Source organism: Phragmites australis, chromosome 6, assembly GCF_958298935.1.
Source record: "Phragmites australis chromosome 6, lpPhrAust1.1, whole genome shotgun sequence".
NCBI classification, from domain to species: Eukaryota; Viridiplantae; Streptophyta; class Magnoliopsida; order Poales; family Poaceae; genus Phragmites; species Phragmites australis.
The window spans coordinates 25913366-25935603 of NC_084926.1; the positions used below are offsets into that span (position 1 = coordinate 25913366).

The 22238-nt window shown below is 42.0% G+C and overlaps 1 protein-coding gene across 1 annotated transcript; it reads left to right on the forward strand.

The window, feature by feature from the left end:
* Positions 1 to 9954: 9954 nt before the first annotated feature.
* LOC133922172 (synaptotagmin-2-like) lies at positions 9955 to 20505 on the forward strand. Its single transcript, XM_062367383.1, has 12 exons — positions 9955 to 10474; positions 11260 to 11358; positions 11456 to 11506; positions 11596 to 11719; positions 13345 to 13463; positions 13625 to 13726; positions 13798 to 13872; positions 14113 to 14189; positions 14282 to 14528; positions 14611 to 14964; positions 15128 to 15256; positions 20122 to 20505. The coding sequence occupies exons 1-12, from the start codon at positions 10364 to 10366 to the stop codon at positions 20248 to 20250; spliced, it is 1617 nt and encodes a 538-aa protein (XP_062223367.1). The 5' UTR covers positions 9955 to 10363; the 3' UTR covers positions 20251 to 20505.
* Positions 20506 to 22238: the final 1733 nt, after the last annotated feature.

Genomic DNA, 22238 nt, shown 5'->3' on the forward strand with positions numbered 1-22238 from the left:
GGGACTCGCTTGAGAACTCGGAGGCGTTCGGAATCCCAAGTAGGTAATCTAAGAACTTGGAAAACCTGATTAGGAGTTTCATCCTAATCGGAAACCTGAGTCTTACTCGATGACACGCTCAGAAAAATGCTTCTCTTTGTTGGCCATGTACTCGATCCGTCAAAGCCTCATTTCATGTACTGAAGGGTGGCTTGACGATGAATAATAGATAGTTATCATATATGTGTGCCCCAGGATTTCCAGTAATTCTCAGGGCATATCTCTATCTCTAAAAAGAGGACCCTGGATGAAACAAAACTACCTGTAGGTACCCAAAGCATCCCGTAACTGGAAAAATAGGAAGGAGGACTCCAAAGGACGTACGACACCCCATATATATACGGAGCTGGGGGACCCAGCTGTCAGAGGATGAACTCCTCAAGCGGGGATCTTGAGGGACCCCCTTTGAGATTCGGCCGGGGGGATGATTCTGAATCTACCTTGTACGTGGATTTAATGTGAGTGTGAGAGATGTAGGCGGAACGGATGATCGTTTGCTAGTGGGAGTAAATGTTCGAGGGATTTTTGACAGGTTCGGGCCGTATAATACCCTACTCCTGTGTGTATGATATTAATGCTCTGAGAATGCCTCTCTCTAGATCTCTTGTGTTACAAGATTTTTTGTCTAAGTCTAGAGCTTCCTCTTCTTCGATCCATCAAAGCTTGTACTTTAGGTCGTCCGAACTTGTTCAGCTTGTCTTGGCCTGTTCTTCTCCGGGGTGCACCCCCCCTTTTATCCCGTCGGGGGAGGCCTGGCGTGCCCAGAAAGGAGGGCACGAGTCCCCATGAGCCATAAATGGAAAGCAACCATCATGGGGCTGCAGTTTGATGTTACAGGAGGTTGAAAATGCGCCCGGTCATGTAGCCCATTATGCCACCTTTTAGCGGGTGCAGCAGGGGGGCCCACCGGGCAGCCGCTGAGCAACCCCACGTGACCACCCGGTCAAAGCAGGTCTGACATAGCAGGGCGGCAGGTGATACGCCTCGAGCCCAGCGACGATATCTCCAAGCTGCGCAAGGTGACGTGCGATGGGACCCACCGCATTAAATGTCCCCACGCCTCCCTGCCAGGTAGTGGTAGGGACTGACAACAGGCGTGGGGGGGGAGTGGTTGGAAGTGACAGGTCACGCTCGCTCTTAAGTGCAGTATCGGGCCTCTCACCAACTGACACCTCACCACTGAGCCCTTGTAGGATCCACCGGCAAGGGGCTTCTCAGGTCCTCGGGGAACTCTGGGTGCTCAGGGACTACAGTTCATAGCCCAGAGCGCCCTCTCCCGGATATGTCTTTTTTCGGTCCTCGGGGAACTCCGGGTGCTCGGAGGCCACTGTTCATGGCCCCGAGCGGCCTCTCTCGGAACTGTGTCTTCTCAGGGAACTCGGGTACTCAGGGACCACTATTCATGGTCCTGAGCGCCCTCTCCCGGAACTATATCTTCTCGGGTCCTCGGGGAACTACGGGTACTCGGGGACCAGTGTTCATGGTCCTGAGCGCCCTCTCCGGGTACTGTGTCTTCTCGGGTCCTTGGGGAACTACGGGTACTCGGGGACCACTGTTCATGGCCCCGAGCACCCCTCCCGGAACTGGATCTTGGCCTTGGGGAGATAGTCCCCGAGGGAAGGTGCCACGTGGCATTCTGCTGTCCTGGCCTCGGGACTCGGGGACCCCTGGTTCCCATGTCACCGACACCAACAGAAGACAAGCATAGACAAGTCTACATAAGCCAAAAAGCGACACAAAGTCATTAGAGGCTATACAAGCCAATAGAAGCCCCTCGTGCTTGGTACTAGCAATTTGTGTCTCATATCCACACTTTGGGTTTTGTTACTTCATCATGTAATACTTCTCTCTCCATTCTACAGGACGGTTTCCATCTTCCTACCTCCTATTGTTCATTAATGACATCATCCTCACAACCTCGTTTGCTTCCTTGCTACAGAAGATCACTCATCTTTTGCACTCTAAATTTTTGCATGATTGATCTGGGTTATCTTCATTTTTATCCTCAACATCTTTGTTACTTACATCTCTCAAGATCTCTTTCTGTCTCAGTGTCAGTACGCCACTAACCTTCTTCAACGTGATTGTCACACCCCAAAAATCCTAAACTAGCCATAAAGCACGTATATGCATCATGGCCTCATGTTTAATGTTTTGGCTTTTGTTTTGAGTATTAAAAATGTTTTGAAAAAGTTATGTCGTTAAGGAACTCGATGTTTCCACCATATACCTATGAGTGGGAAATTGTTTTTGAAGTACTTTAGATAGCTCAAACCATTTAGGAAGGAAGGGGAAAAGAATTGGTGGAAAAAGGGAAAAGGAGGAAGACCTCACTACACGTGTGTCCAGCCCACAGTCAGACTAGGCCTACCCGCAGTCTGACCGCTAGGGCTCAGAACACCCACTTAAAGCCCAACGACCACCTCTCTTCTCCCTCCATCACTCATTTTCCACCTCCACCAGAGAGAGAGAGAGAGAGAGAGAGAGAGCAAGGAGAGTTCCCTCATCATTCCTCCACCTCGAGCTCAACAAAAGCGAAATATTGAAGGCAAACATCGCCCACGAATTCTCCACGTCATCACCAAGCTAATCCCCAAGCACCCCCCTCACTAGGGCAAGCCCTAATCCTTTTTCCCCCTCTAGGCCGGTTGGAGCACCCCAGAATCGATCTCCATATTGGAGCTTCCCTGGAGCTGGCCAATCCTCGAAATCTTTTCCACGCTAAGGTGAAGCTCTCCAACCCATTTCTCCTCTTTCCCCTGAGTTCCCCCACTCCCCATAGCCATAGAACCAAGCTCCTCCTAGCCATGGACGTTGATCCATGGGGCCTAAGATTTTGGCACCATGTATGTCTCTCAAACCACATAAAATGGATCCCCCTAGCCTTGTAGTGTGCTTGGGTATCACCCTTGGCTAAAGGCATTACTGGAGCCTTCACAGGCGACCTCACTGAGGTGCTGCCGGTCAAGCCTAGTGGTCTGACTGTCAACTTGGGCCGGTCTGACCGTTGAGTTGGAACTTGGCCAGTTAGATAGATTTTAGACTCCATAGTCTGGAGTCAGACCACCATTATGGCTGGTCTGACCACCATAACTACTCAGTACTATTTTCTCCTCTGTCTGACCCTCACCCGATCTGACCGCCACCTCACCCGGTCCAACCATCACACACCCAAAACTCAGTGAGCTTAGTTTATCTCATGCGATGTTTAGATCCTTTCTAGCCCGATCAATCAAGCGTTCTTTTGCAAATGTTTTCATGACATGTCATGTTGCATCTTGCTCATGATCATGCACCATAAAGCATACTTTATAGCATTTCATCATGCTTATTGCGATGCATTTCTACTCTTTTAGTGATCGATGAACCGGAGGGTGACAGATTTTCTTGAGAAGATTTTGTGGTTGATCGTGATTTTAAGCTAAGCACCAAGGCAAGCATATTTGGATATTTTTTCTATATTTTGGTGAATTATTGATCAATTTACTAGATATTGCTATGTGTCATTTATGCATGTTTAGCTAGTTGATGTCAGGAATTGGGTAGAACCTATCTTATTGCATGTGTTTCTACCTTGATATATTGTTGATCTTGATCCTTGTAACTAGGGTATAACCATGGTATATTATAACTTAAAATTTATCTGAAATATTAGCAATGCATAGGTCACCGGTAGAAATCGAGCGGTAGAATGTTCCATCGTTCGCAAGCTATAGGACTTAATTATTATCATGATGGAAACAATGTTGGGATGATGAGTTGTGAGAATGAGACGAGATGTGAGCGGTGTTAGGGGCAGGTCAGGGGAGGAACCTGGATACCATAGACCGCTTGTAGCATTTAAGCACCGTTCGTTGGCGCTATTGACTTAAGCACTATTCTGTAGTACCACATATCCCAATAGGGTAATGATGAACCAAGTATCGTAAGTTGCCGTGTTCATTTGACTCATGCGCCCATGATGTGAGTAAGAGGGCTTGTAAGAGGCATATGAGGTTGCTCCAGGAGTAGACCTAGGTGGTCTCCGTAGACTCAGGTATGAGAACAAAGGTTCAGGGTGGGTACATGAACGGTTATCACATGAATCATCGCTTGCAACCGATGGGTTGTTGGGAGGATGGTCTCGTGTCGTGTGGGTAAAGATGTACTCCCCTATAGGGTGCAAAAATCAATTTGAATTGCCATGCTCTTGAAGCAAGATTAATATTCATTAGACATCACCGTAGAGTTCCGTTTGGTATTAGTGGTATGGTGGTCATATGTGGGAGAAGGTGAGATGTTTCGGTTATGTCTATGTCAAGATGACCATATTGATATGTTGGTTATGGTTATGTTCTTGCGGTCAGGCTAGGATAGCCCAAGTGTTAGGATATGTATGTACTCACATGTTTATGTCCTTAAAGTGCATTTCGCATAATTCAACTTACCTTGTAGCATACTCCTTACTAATTCATCCAAATGCATTATCCTTAAAGTCGGGAATATATATACCCTTACGAGTAAGACTTACGAGTACCTTCATACTCACTGTGCTTTATTGATTATTTTGCAGAAAAAGTTTAAAAGCTAGCTACTTGTGGCTCACTGAGGGTGGTGTTGTGATGAGTAGTTGTTATACTACTACTAACCCTAGTCGGTTGCCTTGTGGGCAAATGACGCCACCGGTCTTCATTTTCTTTTAGTTATTTTTCCGCTGCGATTTATGTATAGCTACGCTAGATAATACATTATCTTTTATTTATTTTTATCAACTTGTAATCACTTAAACGCTTGTAAAATTTTGATGTTGTGATGTACATGTTGATAGAGATATATGTTAGATAATAGCTCTCCTAGGAACTATCCAATTACTCATATCAGGATTACCAGAATTGCCTTCATTTCAGTTGCATGGTGCACTGAGTGGTCACATTAGTTGAGGCTTAACAAATGCTGGGCTTTTTGGTGGGCGTATGTTAGCTCTCAACCTAAGTCAACAATCAGCCATTCAATTGAACTGAGTGTAATTTTGTCGGGTCTCCACAATGCCGGCATGGCTAAGTGTCACTCCGTCACCACTCCCATTGACGCTCATGCCAAGCTCTCAGTGGAACATCATCACCAATGAATGTTATCACCAGAGCAATTGTGCAGAGTCAATGATGGCAAGAGATCAGGGTGGATATACATATCAGATGTTTTGATGCGAAGGTTTGGGCTGGATATACATACCGCTCAAAAGGTTTACAACATATAGCCAATCCTAGCAAACTATTCTAGGGAAGTAAATGCACAAAGGTAGATTGAAAGAATGTAAATGCGGAAGCATAAAGATGGTAGAGAAAACAATCTTAGCACAAGGAATTTTTATCCTATGATATCGATTGCATGAATGTCACCTCTAGTCCACGTTGGAGATCCACCAAAGATATGCTCCCGATCGCTAAGACTCATCTGGTCACGGCTCTTGAGTCACCAAGTCACAAAGACAATGCCTAAACCCGGATGAGCCATCAAGCCACAAAGGCAAGGTCCCACCACTAGCCTCTCTCCCGGCCACTTGTCGTCATCTTCACTTCGGAGATTGAGCCAATAAGGCAAGGGTCTCCGTATCCCCGTACATGTGTCTTGCCGCCACTCCACACCAAATCAGAGGATCAACAAGTTTGAGCAACTCTGGCGCAAGCTGTTGGTGAGTCATCAAGACTTCAAGTCGCTGGCGTACCACCCGGTACAAGCTAAGACCACTCCTTGATACACTCTCTAGGCAGCAATTACCTAGCAACACTCTTTTTAGACCTATAAGCACTAATTACTCATTAAACATGTGCTTAATTGCCTTGGATGATCACATTAAGTATTTTGGTGGATTGAATGTCTTCTCAAGTATCTCTTTATTTCTTTGGACTCTAAAAGCATGCCACACATTCAAATGACTGAGTGGAGAGGTGTTTATAGCCTCAAACCCACCAACTAGCCATTTTGATGCCGGATGATCTGGTGAGAACAGTAGTATTAACACTGGATCATTCGGTGAGTACATCTTCAGAAACTAGCCGTTGGACTCCCACTCAAAGTCATCCTGAACACCGGATACTCCGGTGTATACTTCATCTCTATCACTAGACTATCTGGTGAGTTATCCTGAGCCAGACCACGCCACTTCTTCCTTGTGCAAAACACTCTGGTGTAATCCTCCGGTGCACTTCCTCTTGACACAAGACCATCCGGTTAGTTCATCTTTGTTCTTTGTCACTTGGAATCGCCTCTGCAAGAAATGCTTCGATAAAGCCTCCGGTGCATTCATTTTCCATCACCAAACCTTCCGATCTGTTGTTCTTCGATCTTCAACACTTGCAACTCTCTCTGCAAGAATTGCTCCGGTGTATATCTTTCGCTGATCACCGAACCTTCCGGTGAGTTCAACTTTTTTGTCCCAAGCTAAAATACTCCGGTGTGCACCTTTTTCATCAACACGGGACTATCTGGTGGCTTCTTCAAGTCTGCTCTTCTCTGTAGATAAAGCTCCGGTGCTACACCTTGCTGAGCATCGGAATATCCAGTGAAGTCTTCATCCTTCTCTCCCCTTTGCTAGAGATGCTCTGGTGAGTTCAATTTCTTTTGCACCGAACTATCCGGTGATTTCTCTTCTCTGGGACTTGTCCAATTCAGTCCATTTTTATCCCAGTTGCGGTGGCTTCTTCACGTATTGCATCCATGAGACTTACTAAAATATATACTTGATAAACATGTTAGTCCTATTGACTATGTTGTCCTTAATCACCAAAATCACAATCATGACCTAATAGGGCCATTTTCACTACACTTCACTCATCGGGACATTCGATATTCGCTATTTCTAGGTATATTCCTCCGATGGTTAGTTTTTAGGGTTGGCTCAATAAATACCCCTCCACCCGACCATTCGATGTGTACTGGAGCTCAAGAGCGATCACACACACTTGAGAAGAGTTATTGCCACCATAGTTGAGCACATTGAAGATCAAGGTATTAGCGCAAGATTAAGGATGTGATTAGTGCTAGTTTAGGCCTACTGTCCATCTAGCAAGATTAGCTTAGAGTTAGATCAAATGAGTGATTTACACTTATAACTCTTGGTGCTTACTGGCACCTATACGGCTTGGTGGCGATGTTGTCTTGCAAGAGCCTCCGAGGAGGTTGTGGAGTGGACGCAAGCTTTGTGAGCGGGAGGAGTGGCCCATGATAGAGTGGTGAAGCACTACCACAGTGAAGACGGTGATGAGCATGCAGGGTGAGGCCTAGTAGAAGACCCACCAGCTTGTGAAGAGCTCTAATGGCTAGAGTCCTTGGAGTAGCTAACCGGGAGCTTGACCCTTACGAGGGGCTCCAAGGTGAACTAGGGGTGAGTGGCAACTCACCGATATCACGAGAAAAAGCTATCATGTCAAATTTGTATTCTCTCTGCCCTTTATATTCCACATTTACTTCTCGCACTTACTATTCCACATTTATCTTTCCTAGAATTGCCATGTGCAGTTTATAGGATTGGTTCCTATGGTGCAAAACTTTGTTGTTGTAGAGTAGCAACACTAGTAAAGCTAGAACACATTTAGATAGAAATTGATTTAGGTTTATCTTGTTGATTCTGAGCTAATAAATTTTAGAATCTCTATTTGACCACCTAAAAACTAGGATTGCATAGCATGTTATGTTGTTTGGCACCTTATTAGTCCATTGGCCCTACCCAGTCCACTATCCTAAAGCTCATATGAAGATCTCATCTTCCCCTACTCTAAGTGGCCACGGAGAGCCCAACATGGTAATCCGTTCCGATTTGGCTGGAGTGCAAGTCATCAAGGGACTAAGGCCCTCCAACTCCCAACCTCACCTCAATATCTAAAGTTTGTAAGTTAATATAAAGTCATTTAAGTATCTATTTTTAATCTAAAATAAAATGAGATAGCTGACCTAAGCACCCTCGGTGTACCTTTAGCTCCAGCTCCACGAATTCTTGGAGTTAGTGCTCTACCAAACAGGTCCCAATTGCACTTCCATGAGCTTATTATTACAACCTCTCCAATGTTGACCCACCTGCATCCCCTTCCTTTCTTTTTGTCTCTTATTGATCCCAACCATCTTTATATACAAATTTCTTTGCTCCTTATAAGTAGGTTTTGGGTTGGAGCCATTGACATGTAGAACCTACATATCAATGAGACCTAACTAATGTTTTGGGTTTGGAGTTCTACAATGACATTCTCCGGTTCATGTCTCTTGGGTGAATAATGTTGTGGGGGTGGTGACGAGTCAAATGGAGTTATGTAGCTTGGTGTGGGAAGTGACGGTGGTAAGATGACACGACAATGACTCTTAAGGGAAGAATACAACACTAACTCGGTTGACAATGTCGGCAATGCTTCAACGGTAAGTGGTTAGGGGATGGATGGAGTAGAACTCAATGAGATAAACAAAGTTGGAGGTGGCTCAAAAAGTGGGACTCACTAGTAACTACTAAATCAATTCTATATCGCACGGCAGCAAGTTATGAAGAGAAACCTCATAGACAATGACACTCCATTGACCACAGTGAGGTGTAGGAGAGGAGATCGAACATAATGAGACTATTATAACCTTGAGTGGTGTGCCAAGAAAGGAAAGTTTGGGCGGTGATGATGAAATATGTATATGGAGTGCATACTTTGTCACTATTTTTGAGCCACGTGTTACATAGTTGGGTCAACTATTGGTAACATGCAGATTGGCTAGTTGGGTGGGTTTAAGTTTTATGTTGGGTGGGTTTAAACCTAGTTTCACAAGGAAATTAGGTTTGAATCTAATTATTTTTTATATTTTTCTCAAAAATCATTTATAAGTAAAGTTAAAAGTTTAAATGAACTCTAAAAATACCAAACTACCTACAAAAATCAAGAATAATTCCTAGACTCAATTTTAGAGGTAAGGAACTTCAATAAACTACATTTGGCATGCAATTTATCTTTTAGAAGCTTCAAATAAATACTTTGTAAATTCTAGAAGATATATATATATATATACTGTATGTATATTTTACAGGTATGCTCACTGTAGTTCATGTCTGCGCACATCCCACAAGTTGTAACTCACAGTATTTCAGGTTGTAATTGGGGGATGTGCGCAGTGCAAATAACAAGTTGTAATTCACAGTGTTAGCTTCTCGTGTGGCAACTATGTATTTATGGACGTGAAGTTGTAACTGGTCTACCTAACAAGTTGTAACTCACAGTATTTCGAGTTGTAACTGGAGTATGTGCGTCGTGCGAATAACAAGTTATAACTCACAGTGTTAGCTTCTCGTGTTCCAATTATGCATTTCTGGATGTGAAGTTGTAACTGGTCTACTTAATAAATTGTAACTTATAGTGTTTCGGGTTGTAATTATCAAAATATATGAAAATTCAATCATGTTAAGGAAACTATGTCTTTTAAAGCTGTATACATTTATTATGGATTAACTATATGAAGGCCAATAGAATTAAGGGTTGTGTTTATTTTAGAAAGAAAGGAAGAAAGAAATATGTTTTTTGTGAGTAATAAAATACATATGATTGTAATGACTTATAAATGAACCGAAAATTATGCGGGCTTCGTTGCAAAATTGAATATACGAGTTCAGTGTTCTAGCTGCTACTCTATCACGTTTGACCATTCTTCCAAACAAAGTTACACTTTTTTTAATACGCCAATCAGCCAATGGTATTAAAGGTGACTTGGAGATGACTCACGAGATTTTTCCACTCAAGACACCAAATTTTATAGTACTAGAGGATCATCAAAAAGGATATTTGTCCAGACAGTAAACAAGATCAAAAACTCCTGGTGGTCTCCCAAAAGCATCCAAGAAAAAAGATCACAGAAAGTTTGTGGAAAGAGACAGGACTCGGATCCTAGAAAAATGAAAAAGAAATTAGCCTAATCTTTGTGGCCGTTATGGACGGAGGTGTTGCCCTCAACGTGCTCCACTGCCGACACCGCCAACAAGGAACTCCCTCCTCGATGTGCTTGCATCCGTGCTGTTGATTTCCTTCCCGTTCCTCCCTTCTACCTTTGGCCTGGCAGTAACCACCAGCAGCGCACCATTATTAGGATGATAATGGCTCTCCTTCCCCTTCCCTACCACTAGGGAATGTAATTGATGCCATCTTGGTTGTTACTGCATCCTCCTCCAACCTCTCTCCCAGTCCCAGATCTCATCCGCTTCCTCCGTTGGCATTGCACTGTTTCTTGGTCCTTGTCTCCTCATGTGATTTGGGGTGAATCTTGGTTCTGGTGCTGCTTCTTTCTTTCGTTCTTGGCTGCTCGCATTCTAGGGGTTTGAGGAGCGGAGATGGGGGTTTTCAGCACCGTGCTTGGTTTCTTTGGGTTTGGGGTGGGGATCACCCTGGGGCTTGTGATTGGGTACTACCTGTTCATCTATTTCCAGCCCACCGATGTGAAGGTACGATATGCCTCCTCCCCTGATGTTTCTGTTTGGTTTCGGCGTCTCGTCTCCTCTTCTTTCAGTAGCCTGTAGGACGTTAAGAGCAATGACTGAAACGCGAGACAAAAATCGAGGTGATTTTGGGTGTTTTCGGGCTGAAATCGTGAAGTGCTGAGCATGCCTGGGGTTCATAGTCCAGTTGTTCGGTTATGTTGTTTCCCGGCCTATTTTAATCAGAGTTAGATGTGTTGACCTATGAGAGGATGGTGGTCTTATTTAGTGCTGTTGGGATTCGCTTGTGTTGGGATGGTAGTCTCGTTAGACGCTCATGTTCATGACAGTTTCATGTATAATGTTTTGTACTAGATCAAACTGTAGCTTTTCAATGGTGCTCTATTCTTGTTTCCCATTTCAGATTGAGTATTGTTCGAGCTGACATTGTATTAGTTGATTGATGGCCATATGAATATTAATTTTTGGGGACCACAACTATTGATGCAAATTAGGTGTTTCTTCTATGCTTGCATGAGCCAGTGTTCTTCATCTCATAATTTCAGGGGTGTGCACTATGCACCATTACAATTTATCTTTTACTGGAAAAGGTTGGTATATAAATAGATAGCCTGTATGTGAGTTCTGCATAAGCCCACTCAATAGAATGCTGCATCTGATATTTACTTGGAGGTGAAAAAGTTGATTGAACAATCCCTCACATACATCACTTTGGCTCCTCATTGGTCATGTAGTCTTGTTTATACTACCACACCTAACCTAACATCTCATGCTTTAATGGTGTTCCGCAGCACCCTGTAATTAGGCCACTTGTTGAACTCGATACAAAATCATTGGAAGGCATGCTTCCTGAGATTCCCCATTGGGTCAAAAGTCCAGACTTTGATCGGGTATGCTTATCCTCTCAGTCAAACTTTTATGCTCTGCCGTGCCAGTTATATTTGACTGCTAGAACATAACAATACTGCCTTTCTTTCTTTAACAAAGATTGACTGGCTGAACAAGTTTGTCGAGACTATGTGGCCTTATCTTGACAAGGTATGTGTTATGTTCAGTGTTCTCAAAATGTGTGTAATATTCTTTGTGCAAGTATTTTATGCTTTATTTTCAAATATCTTCTTTCACAGGCAATATGTAAAACTGCAAAGGAAATCGCTACACCAATTATTGCTGAGAACTCAGCAAAGTATACGATCGATTCAGTTGAATTTGAGACATTAACATTAGGCTCATTACCACCAACATTTCAAGGTACGGTATTATCTGAAAATATCATTACAATGAATATTATTAGAAGTTAATTTCAGTGAAGTACCTTCTGTACAGTTTAATTCCAATGAAATACTTTTCATATAGTAGCACTTTCTATCAAAAGAGTTTGCTGGAATGTCATGAGTCATTTGCCAGATCAAATGACCTTTGGAAGAAGAGTGAAGTTACCATCATCTTGTTAACAAAATACATTTGTACATTCGAGCCTGCTTTGATATGCCTAAATACACAGTCGTGTTGAGAGTTTAGCATGATACAGAATCTTCTGTCCCAAAAAAAAAGAATGCAAAATGGGCAAGACCTAAAGGATCTATTTCATGACCCAGGGTTCAAAATTCGCTAAAGACTTATGGCACGCTTGTGCCACATACATGTGCATGCATAGCAACTTGCATATTTGTTCATTCTCACTTCCGCCAAAAGGATTTGTTGAAGTATAAGTGAATTGTTCACCTTTTCTCATCAGCTTAGTCTTTTGGTTGAATTGGTTAGTGCATGCAGCCCAATATGATATCACAGCCAGAGGTCTCGAGTTGGAGTCCTGACGGGTGCAATTAAACAAAAAATTGCAGCCGACTCCTATTTCCACGCCTGAGGCTTGAGGGAGCCTCCACGTGAGGGATAGTGTTGAAGTATAGGTGAATTACTCATCTTTCTCTATGAGCTTAGGCTTTTGAGTGAATTGGTCGGTGCATGCAGCTCAATAGGATTTACCTGGAGCTGCTACGTTTTTTTTGCCCCAAACCCATCAAGCTTTCTGCATGGACTAATCTGACAACTATTACATACACCGGTAGGCCACCATAAATTGGGCCATGGTGTTTGAAAGATAACTTCCAAGAAAATATCTGAATTGTTCACTGACATCTTCCAATGATCCAGTCATTTCACAATGTTTGATTACCTTGGACATGTTTATGCTATCCTAAGCCATATTCCTGGTATCTGATAGTTGGCACATTTTATTAACACCTTCGAACATTACCCAATTATTTTGGTTTATATTTTATGATATTAGAGCCAGAGGTCTCGAGTTCGAGTCCGGGCGGACGCAATTAAACAAAAAATTGCAGCCGACTCCTATTTCCACATCTAAGGCTTGAGGGAACCTCCACGTGAGGCGATTGTTGAAGTATAAGTGAATTGCCCATATTTCCTTATCAACTTAGGCTTTTGGGTGAATTGGTTGGTGCATGCAGCTCAACAGGATTTACTTGGAGCTGTTACGTTTGTTTCCCGATTTGTATGCTGTCCAAACCCATCAAGCTTTCTACATGGACTAATCCGACAACTATTACATACATCGATAGGTCATCATAAATTGGGCCATGGTGTTTGAAAGATAACTTCCAAGAAAATATCTGAATTGTTCACTGACATCTTCCAATGATCCAGTCATTTCACAATGTTTGATTACCTTGGACATGTTTATGCTATCCTGTGCCATAATTCCTGGTATCTGATAGTTGGCACATTTTATTAATACCTTTGAATATTACCCAATTATTTTGGTTTATATTTCTGCCACTAAAACTAGATGCTAGTGTAGACCATTGGTTGCTTGACAATGAGCTGATATAACATTTTTCCTAACTCCAATGCAGGGATGAAGGTCTACACCACTGACGAACAAGAACTTATAATGGAACCGTCGATAAAGTGGGCTGGCAATCCTAATATCACTGTTGTAGTCAAAGCATATGGGCTAAAAGTAACTGCACAGGTACAGTAATATTACTCAGGAACATATGTGTTGGTTAAATTAGATCAAGATAAGTACATATGCATGCTGCAACCATTTATCTTGGTGGGATCAAGCTGATTTGAAGATACTAATCTTCATTGTCAGATTATACTTATCCTTTATCAAGTCTACTATTACAGGTAATTGATTTGCAAGTATTTGCTCTACCACGCATAACATTGAAGCCACTGGTTCCAAGCTTTCCATGTTTTGCCAAAATACTCGTTTCACTCATGGAGAAGGTAAATTCTGAAGCACATATTTATTTTTGGCACTTCTGTAATAGCCAACTTATGTTGCCCACCTTTTGCAGCCACATGTTGACTTTGGTCTGAAACTCCTTGGAGCAGATCTCATGGCAATTCCAGGCCTTTATGTATTTGTTCAGGTTGTTTCTGCATTAAGAGAGCTTGTTATTTCATCCAATTTTGAGGATAATATTTCTTTACATCCTTCGAAAGACTTTTCTAGATTTCATGAATTTATAGCATACTGCTCGATGTTTTCTTATTACCTAATTTGTTTCCAGATCAACATCTAATCCAGTATCCCAAATCTTTCCACCAATACATTACCAGTCTAAATCTCTTCTATCCAAACTAACTTACATCATGCATGGATCCTGCAGGAAACTATCAAGGCTCAGGTAGCAAATATGTACTTGTGGCCTAAAGTACTCGAGGTGCAAATCATGGATCCTGCAAAGTAAGGCCATACTACAACTTATCCTTTTGGTTAGACTATGCTCACTTTCAGTTGGTTAATTTACTATCATTTTTGCAACATGTTGCATGAAGAGCACAAATGAAACCTGTCGGAATTCTGCATGTTAATGTGCTACGGGCTGTTAAACTCACCAAGAAAGACTTGATGGGCAAATCGGATCCGTATGTGAAGTTAAAGCTAACAGAGGAAAAACTTCCATCAAAGAAAACTTCAGTGAAGCGAAGCAACCTGAACCCTGAATGGAATGAGGAATTCACATTAGTTGTCAAAGACCCAGAATCTCAGGCTCTGGAGCTTACGGTGTACGATTGGGAGCAGGTAACGATCAATGGGCTCATATATTCTACCTCCGCTGATTACATCAGCCTAATTTGTTCCTACCTATATCTTTCGTTCTCAGGTTGGGAAGCATGACAGGATTGGAATGAATGTTATCCCGCTAAAAGACCTTACGCCTGAGGAGACAAAATCTATTACACTTAACCTGCTCAAGACTATGGATGCAAATGACCCAGCAAATGAGAAGTTCCGGGGGCAGCTTACTGTTGATGTAACATATAAGCCTTTCAAGGAAGGTGATTCTGATGTTGATATGAGTGACGAGTCCGGTGTCATTGAAAAAGCTCCTGATGGCACACCCGAAGGTGGTGGTTTGCTGGTTGTTATTGTCCACGAAGCACAGGATGTTGAAGGAAAGCACCACACCAATCCGTATGTAAGAATTCTATTTAGGGGTGAGGAAAAGAAGACAAAGGTATGTAAAACATTTTTAAATATTGAAATGAACACTTAAATCTCCGTAATGGATGATTTACTGTTTGGTTTAGGACATTTTACTATAAAAATACTTCCAATACTTTGTAGTTGTGGTCACCATGTTACAGATGTAGTCCTTCATCTTGATCTGATGTGTGCAGCATATTAAAAAGAATAGAGATCCGCGTTGGGAAGAACAATTTGAGTTCGTGTGTGAGGAGCCACCTATAAATGATAAAATGCAAGTTGAAGTCATTAGCAGGCCATCAAGTCTTGGCATACATTCCAAGGTACTGGTTTTGTCCTTCTCCATTCATGTTGTTATTGCGATGAAGATAATTGTAATTTGGAATTTTGCACAAGTTGTCATAGTTAATGTGTAAATATTAAATACTATTGCTAGGTAGATGCATCAAGTCTGCATGGTAGCAGCAGCTACAGGAATGTAACCGCAAAATAAGATATAATGTTATTTCCATTAACTCATTTATTCGAGGATAGCTTCCTCTTAAGACAATGCTAGTTACATTACTCATGAGCAATGAGTAGGACCACTGGGAACTAGCTGGTAGTTGCAGCCCTCATCTTCATGAATTTCTCAACAAGGCCCAGATTTTACCTATAACTAACTTGAAATTCTGCTAGATCTGAGTTATCGTATCTTCTGATTTTGGTACATGAAATACAGAAATAGTAATAGAACAAATAATTTCATGAAAAATTGAAGAGCTCTAATGAAGATCATAAGTTGGTTCTTTAGATTTTTTTAGAACTGATGGTTCCTATCCATTTTTTGACTAAGTTCAATCTGGCTTTTGGTTTAGAGTCAGATTCTCCTTGAGCAACACGTAGTTGATTAGTTGCCTCGGAAGGCTTAGCCTCAGTTTGGCGTTGTGGTGGATTATGATATCGTTAGATCTAAATGAGGTATTAATGTGTTAGAAAGTACACATCAAGTGTGAGAGAAATAATAATTGTTGGGAGGAAATACATCAGCCTGTATACATTACTAAAGGATCATCATCAAGAGCTCCGGAGCCCTGGCCTCTGGATCCTCAGCCGGAAGTCTGGCTTTCGAAGACCGTGAAACCCTCCAACCACTACCTCTCAAGACAGGGGAAGTTGCTGGTCTTCGAAAGGGATTGTTAGGGCCGTCTTTAAGGACCCTCAACGTTCCTGGCCCTGTTAGCCTATGCCTGGGAATCTCAGATCCCTAAAGGCCTTCCGGGTCTCTAGGCTTTGAAGCTTTTCAGAGCCCTAACCTCTCGGAGCCCCAGTTCTTCGGAGCCTGGGTTCTTCGAAGCCCAGAGAGTGGGTCATCAGGCCTTGGAGAAAAATCAGCCAGAGGGGGCCTACCAGACGTCCTTCGCCTACAAGGATGTGATCGACATTTAATATCCATGCAAGTGATGACCATCCTAACATCCTAGTGTAAGTGGAGGTCATCCTGACATTCGGGGCAGTGCGGCGTTGAGCTGCAATTGACGATCGGCCGAGTATCGCACCCTCTGGGTCACTTATATCGCTGTATTTGCTATAGTAGATAATATCTTTTAGTTAGAGGTAAATGTATTTTGTCTGAACCTAGGTTGCGTAATTCGACTAGCCTCAAGTCCCTGTAGCATAGCGGTAACTTGCATCATTATCTCTGTAAAGATACATTTGTATACTTACACCCTGAATGATACTATAAATACAGACCCATGGTCATCAAACTAAGGACGAATCTCTTGGTGATAAACATATCTGTATTTCTTTCTTTCCAATTCTTCTTCAAGCTTGAGTCTCTTTTCTAAAGGAGGCTCTGTTTTCTAGAGTGGGCTCTCTCTGCAAGGATGAAAGCACGATGGCCGTCGGCTCTAACCTTGCAAGTATTGCCTCCAACCTTGCAAGCATGCCCACGGGACCGCTTGATTCCGGAGGCACCACAGCAGGCGAAACCGGCGCTGGTGTCCGAAGCAACGAGCCAATCGAAATCATTGTCATCTCCGACGATGAGGAGGAAGAGGACGCCATACTGAAACCAAGAAGAGGCGATCCCTTACACAGAGGTGAAGGATCAACTGGGTGAACCCCGGGTTTTATAGCCAGGCCAATTGCTTGCGCACGCCAGGGGAGGAAAATGGAATCGTCACGAGCGTAGTTTTGCAGCACTCCCAATTACTCCCGTAGGGGGCCCGTGGCCACGTCCAGTTCGATCCACATCCACGTAGCGACATCTTGCGGTGGCTCCCTGGTTTTTTGCACGCACGTCTTGTCGCATTTATAGTTCAGGCCTCTTTCGGCGCATGCGAGGGTCGTGGGCACAAGACCCCAGGTGAACCTTCGCATCACCCTGTCACGCATTGCCATTACCGCACGCCATCCATTACTTGGGCCAAAAAACGAGGAGAATACCTCGATGCCACACGCAACCTCCACCATGACAGTGCAAGCGGTCAAAGGACTCGCCATCAAAGGAGTTGAAGGGCTTACTCCGCATAGGCCCTGGAGCGCATTGACTCTGTCAGGTCTCGTCGCGGTAAACCGTTGAGGGGGTCATGGACTCCCTCCTTCAGCGTACCTGTCAACCACGCAGTTTCCTCTAGATTACGCTATTGCCATCAAGCTTCGTCATCATCTCTCATGGTCACCACTGAGAGCCTCCTTAATGGTGAGAAGCTATATTAGGATATACTGACTATGATGCTGGGCTAGAGCTAGTTCTTTCTGCATCCGCTTGTCCCTTCATACCTCGGGGTTAGTGGATGTGAGGTACTGTTGAGGGAAATACCTCACGCAGCAAGCTAGCACATGAGAGCAAGACAAGTGCAACAATGATAGCTTGTTGTAAGTGCACTCGCACTTATCCTCTGGCCACAACCTGCATTCCATTGTAATTTCCTCTCTTCCGATACCCATTCCGTCCTTGTCACGCAACATCACCTCAAAGGCGTGCTGACGGTTACCAACAATATGAACTCTATGTGACTGGCCCTTCTCGTGTTTCTCTTCCATGTAAGATGTTATCTTCGCCGTATACACCCTTTGCGTATTGGCTATATATAGCGCGGTCTTACTGTAACGCTCTCGGAGATACTGCTGCATTCCATGAGTGACTCCCTCCATAATTGCTACTAACGGCAGTGATCATATTTTTCTCCTTCCATTTTAAATACAATACTACGGAAATCCACAACAATTCAAATATACAATTCCTACGACAAAAAATATATACATCTAATAATATCAAATTTTCAAATCATATTAGGTAACATATTTTAACTCTACATTACCTAAATATTTGAACTTTTCCAACTACTCTACATTTCCTAACTAACTAAATTATATTTTCTATATATAGCTAATTTTCGAATCATACCTACTCTACTCTAAATTTCATATCCTTATTCTCCTAAATTATCTACTCTACTCGACATTTCTCTAACTATTTTCTAATTATTTCTAACATTAAATTATCTAAATATTCAAACTTTTCTAAATACTCTACATTGCCGAACTACCTCAAACTTTACTAAATTTTCTACCTAACTATACTCATTTTTCTAACTATTGCAAATTTCTGAATTAGATCTACTCTATTCTAAATTTCCTATCATAACTTTTCTATTGTAGACTAATATTCTCTACTCTATTCTAACTACTCCTAAATTTTTCTAATTTTCTAAGTATTCATAATTTTTCTAACTACATCTACTTTCTAAATACTCATAAATTTCTAACTAATTCTAAGTATTTCAAAAAAAAAAAGAAAAGAAAAAAACCCTTACCGGCTATCGCTGCTCGTCGGTTGCCGCTGCTCTTGCCGGTCGTCGCCGCCTGCCGGATGCTTCCGTCCATCGTCGCACGTCGCCCCGCGTCACTCGCTCATTGGCCGCCGCCCACGATGTTTACGGTCGTGCGTGGGAGAGGAATCGACAGCCGTGGATTTTATAAAGTGCCGACAGGTCATGACGCGTCACCTGTTGGTACGCGAAATGTTGATAGGCAGATACACTGTATGAACATTCTACATGGCATACCTCTTTAGCTGGGTTTACAACCTGTTGGCATTCTGCATGTCGACAGGCCCTTGGATCTAGCTGTCAGCATGCGGAATACCGACATGTTCCTTGTCGGTATTTCACGTGCCGACAGGTACCTATTCTTGCAATTTTTTGATTTTGGTTATTATTTTTGTAATTTTCCAATAAAATAATATTGTTAAAAAAATTCCTTCCTGAGCATCTGTTTTTCAATGTAACTATGAGATTATTTGGCTTTCCAATTTCTCTTCCTTCTGTAAGCCTTGATCCATGACACTAGCTCTGTCTTGCACACACATTATAGTAAAAAGAACCGAGCAACAACCTAAACATAATCATATCCGTTATTTTCACACATTGCCTGCTACATAAGAAAGCCAGTGCAGGTCTGATTTACAACGGAAAGCTTGACAATTTGTGTGAGCAGCTTAAACATAGTTGTACTTTTCTTAAGTTGCCAAACTGTGTAAGAAAGTCGCTGCAGGCATAGTTAATTCATCTTTTAAAAGAATGTCTATATAGTACATACACAATTCCTGAATTTGCAGGATTTTTGTCCTACTATAAGTAAATCAGTTCAAATATATTCTATTGTCAGGAAGATCCTAATTGCTATCTGTTTACCCATATAGAGATTGGTACCATGTTTGAAACCCATACAAAATGTGTTCTCTAAAAAACTATACAAAATATGGGGCCTAAAGTGAACAATACTCGCAGTCATAATGGGGTCTAAAAAACTATACATAGCATAATGGTAACTATTACTTAAGGAAAAAAAGGACGAACTCATTTAACAATTTGTAAATGCTTGTTGGCTCTTGTTTATGGGTCTGTTCAGGATCGGGATCAACCATGCTTCCTACTTTGATTCTTTGTTTAGTTGAGTTAATTTTTGTTGGTATTTATGCAAGCTATTAACTCAGGAATGAGCCAATGTGAAAATGAAACAGGATATCATTCATCATATATAAAAAAGGCGCCAACTTTAATCACTTAAGCTTCAATTAGGGCGAGTGTGTACCCTTGTTCACCAGGCCGTACCCTACCATATGCATAACACAGACTAATGGCTTTACATTTCATCCTCTGCTACTGATCTTATTGCTTTCTGTGTTGTATGTTTTCAGGAAAATCTTGGCTATGTTGTCATCAGTCTCGCTGATGTTATAAACAACAGGAGGATCAATGAGAAATACCATTTAATTGACTCAAAAAATGGCCGCATTCAATTGGAATTGCAGTGGAAAACATCCTAGAAGACCTCAGGGCTGAAGCCGCGGACTTGTAAAGTTTGTCTTGATTAGAAGCTTTCCACACTAGTATGTATCAAGCAAGCATTTCCAGACACCCTTTTTACTTAATTGTAATTGCTTCAAAATTAAACATTCCAATCCTTGTTCAAGACTTCCTCATTTACAGTTTTAGAAAATATGGTTCTGAACAGAAATCAGCAGGTCTGCATATCATGGAATTGATATTCTGCAAAAGAATCAACAAAATTTGAGTGATTACTGTCTCTGAAGAACATGAGTGGTTTCTTAATGTCCTAGAAGGTTAATGGACTATCTACGGCGTCTCCTTTACAAATAGAGATGACTGGCTTGCTTGTTGCACTCCAGAATCCGCTCAACCTGATCTCTTCTGAGTTCTACACAAGATTTCGTTTCTTAGAGCAAGTTAATGGCAAAAGCCCCTTTGCTGAGTGTCATGATTTGTTCGAAAAACATGTCAATTCTTTTTTCAAATACATGTCCAAGATGCTCGTCATGAAGTCCATATTGGTTTTCTTTGATCATAATACCAGTGTGTAACTTTAAAACCCTTTCTCTTGTGATCTAATTGCAGTAAATTGAAGGGTCTTTTATAGCACATATCACATGACATTGGTATTCCTTGGTATTGTTCCAGGAAACCCCACTCACAACCTAAACCAAAAAAAGAGATTTTCTTTTTGTCATGTTTTGCATGCGGACGTGTCACTCCACGCAGGCATGTGTGCGCCCTCGTCGATAGCTAGCGTGAAGCCCATCTGCCTGCAAATGGGACCCAAATGTATGAAAACTCGTTATTTGGTTGGGCGGGGTGAAGAAACAAATGGACAGAAACAAGTGGCCACAAAAGGTGGGATTTCCTGAAATTTACTCTAACCGATTATCCTGTGTTAGGTTTGCAACATGTTGCACTGAAGTAACACAACTTAAAAATCTAGAGTTGAATATTACTGCCTCTGTTCAAGAATATAAAACGTATTTTATTTGAAAAAATAATCAAAAGTAAACTTTGATAGTTGATTTCTCTTATAATATCTTTCAATTGTTATAAACTCAACATCATATTAAAATTGCTTTGAAATACAAATTTATTGAAACAATTTTTTATACTAAAATTTTTTATATTAAAATTGCTTTGAAATGCATATAATTTAACTAATTGCCAATCAAATTTTTTTTGAAACAAGGCAGTGTATCTCTACTAAAGTATGATACGTCGACTATGGAGACTAGATATTGGAGAACCAAGGTTTTCGATCATAACCGAACCAACTCCTCTCAATGATTACACCACGGGCACGAGTGGTTATCAACCATGCGTGAAATCCCAATTGACCTCGCTAAGAAGACTTATCTATGCATGCAAATAGAAAACACATGCAAGAACGTAAAACAACATGATCTGAAACATTGCAAGTATGGATGAAGAAAAACAAAGCTTGGGTTCCACAAATCTTGTAGTTGATCTAGTCGACACAAGATGTACACATTAGGAAGGTTGAAACTTTGTCAAGCAAAAACAAATTGTCTAAGGGCGGCGGCTACTGAATATATGAGATAGAGGGAGAGAGCGGGCACGTATGGCTCTTCCTAGGGTTGTGTGCTGCCAGGACGGGCGTACACAACATGGGATTGGTCTCCAATATGATTACAACCCCCAAGTTAGATACAATACCTCATTCGGATGATTGCAACATGTATATAATGAATCTGGTAGTGGGAGCAGATCCGCTAGAAAGATCTCATAGTAAGCTTTCCAGCAAGTACAAACATTCTTCAATTGGACTTCAGATGTGAGGATTAGGATCTTTTCAAAGTGGGGCCATCTGCTGACTCTAAAATGGATTTGGAGTCGAAACTGTGGACGAATGGGTCTGACTTACCTTGGACATTGAAGGGTGGCGTTCAAGTGGAGTTACGGTCATGGGGACATGGCACCTCCCTTTGGGAAGTGCGTCAACATGGTGTAGAGG

What these genes read in the sequence shown, in the direction of transcription:
- LOC133922172 (XM_062367383.1), top strand. Translation starts at nt 10,364, where the DNA reads ATGGGGGTTTTCAGCACCGTGCTTGGTTTCTTTGGGTTTGGGGTGGGG. An exon ending in AAAGTCCAGACTTTGATCGG is followed by an intron (nt 11,359 to 11,455) that starts GTATGCTTATCC and finishes TCTTTAACAAAG; the next exon opens with ATTGACTGGCTGAACAAGTT. An exon ending in TCGTTTCACTCATGGAGAAG is followed by an intron (nt 13,727 to 13,797) that starts GTAAATTCTGAA and finishes CACCTTTTGCAG; the next exon opens with CCACATGTTGACTTTGGTCT.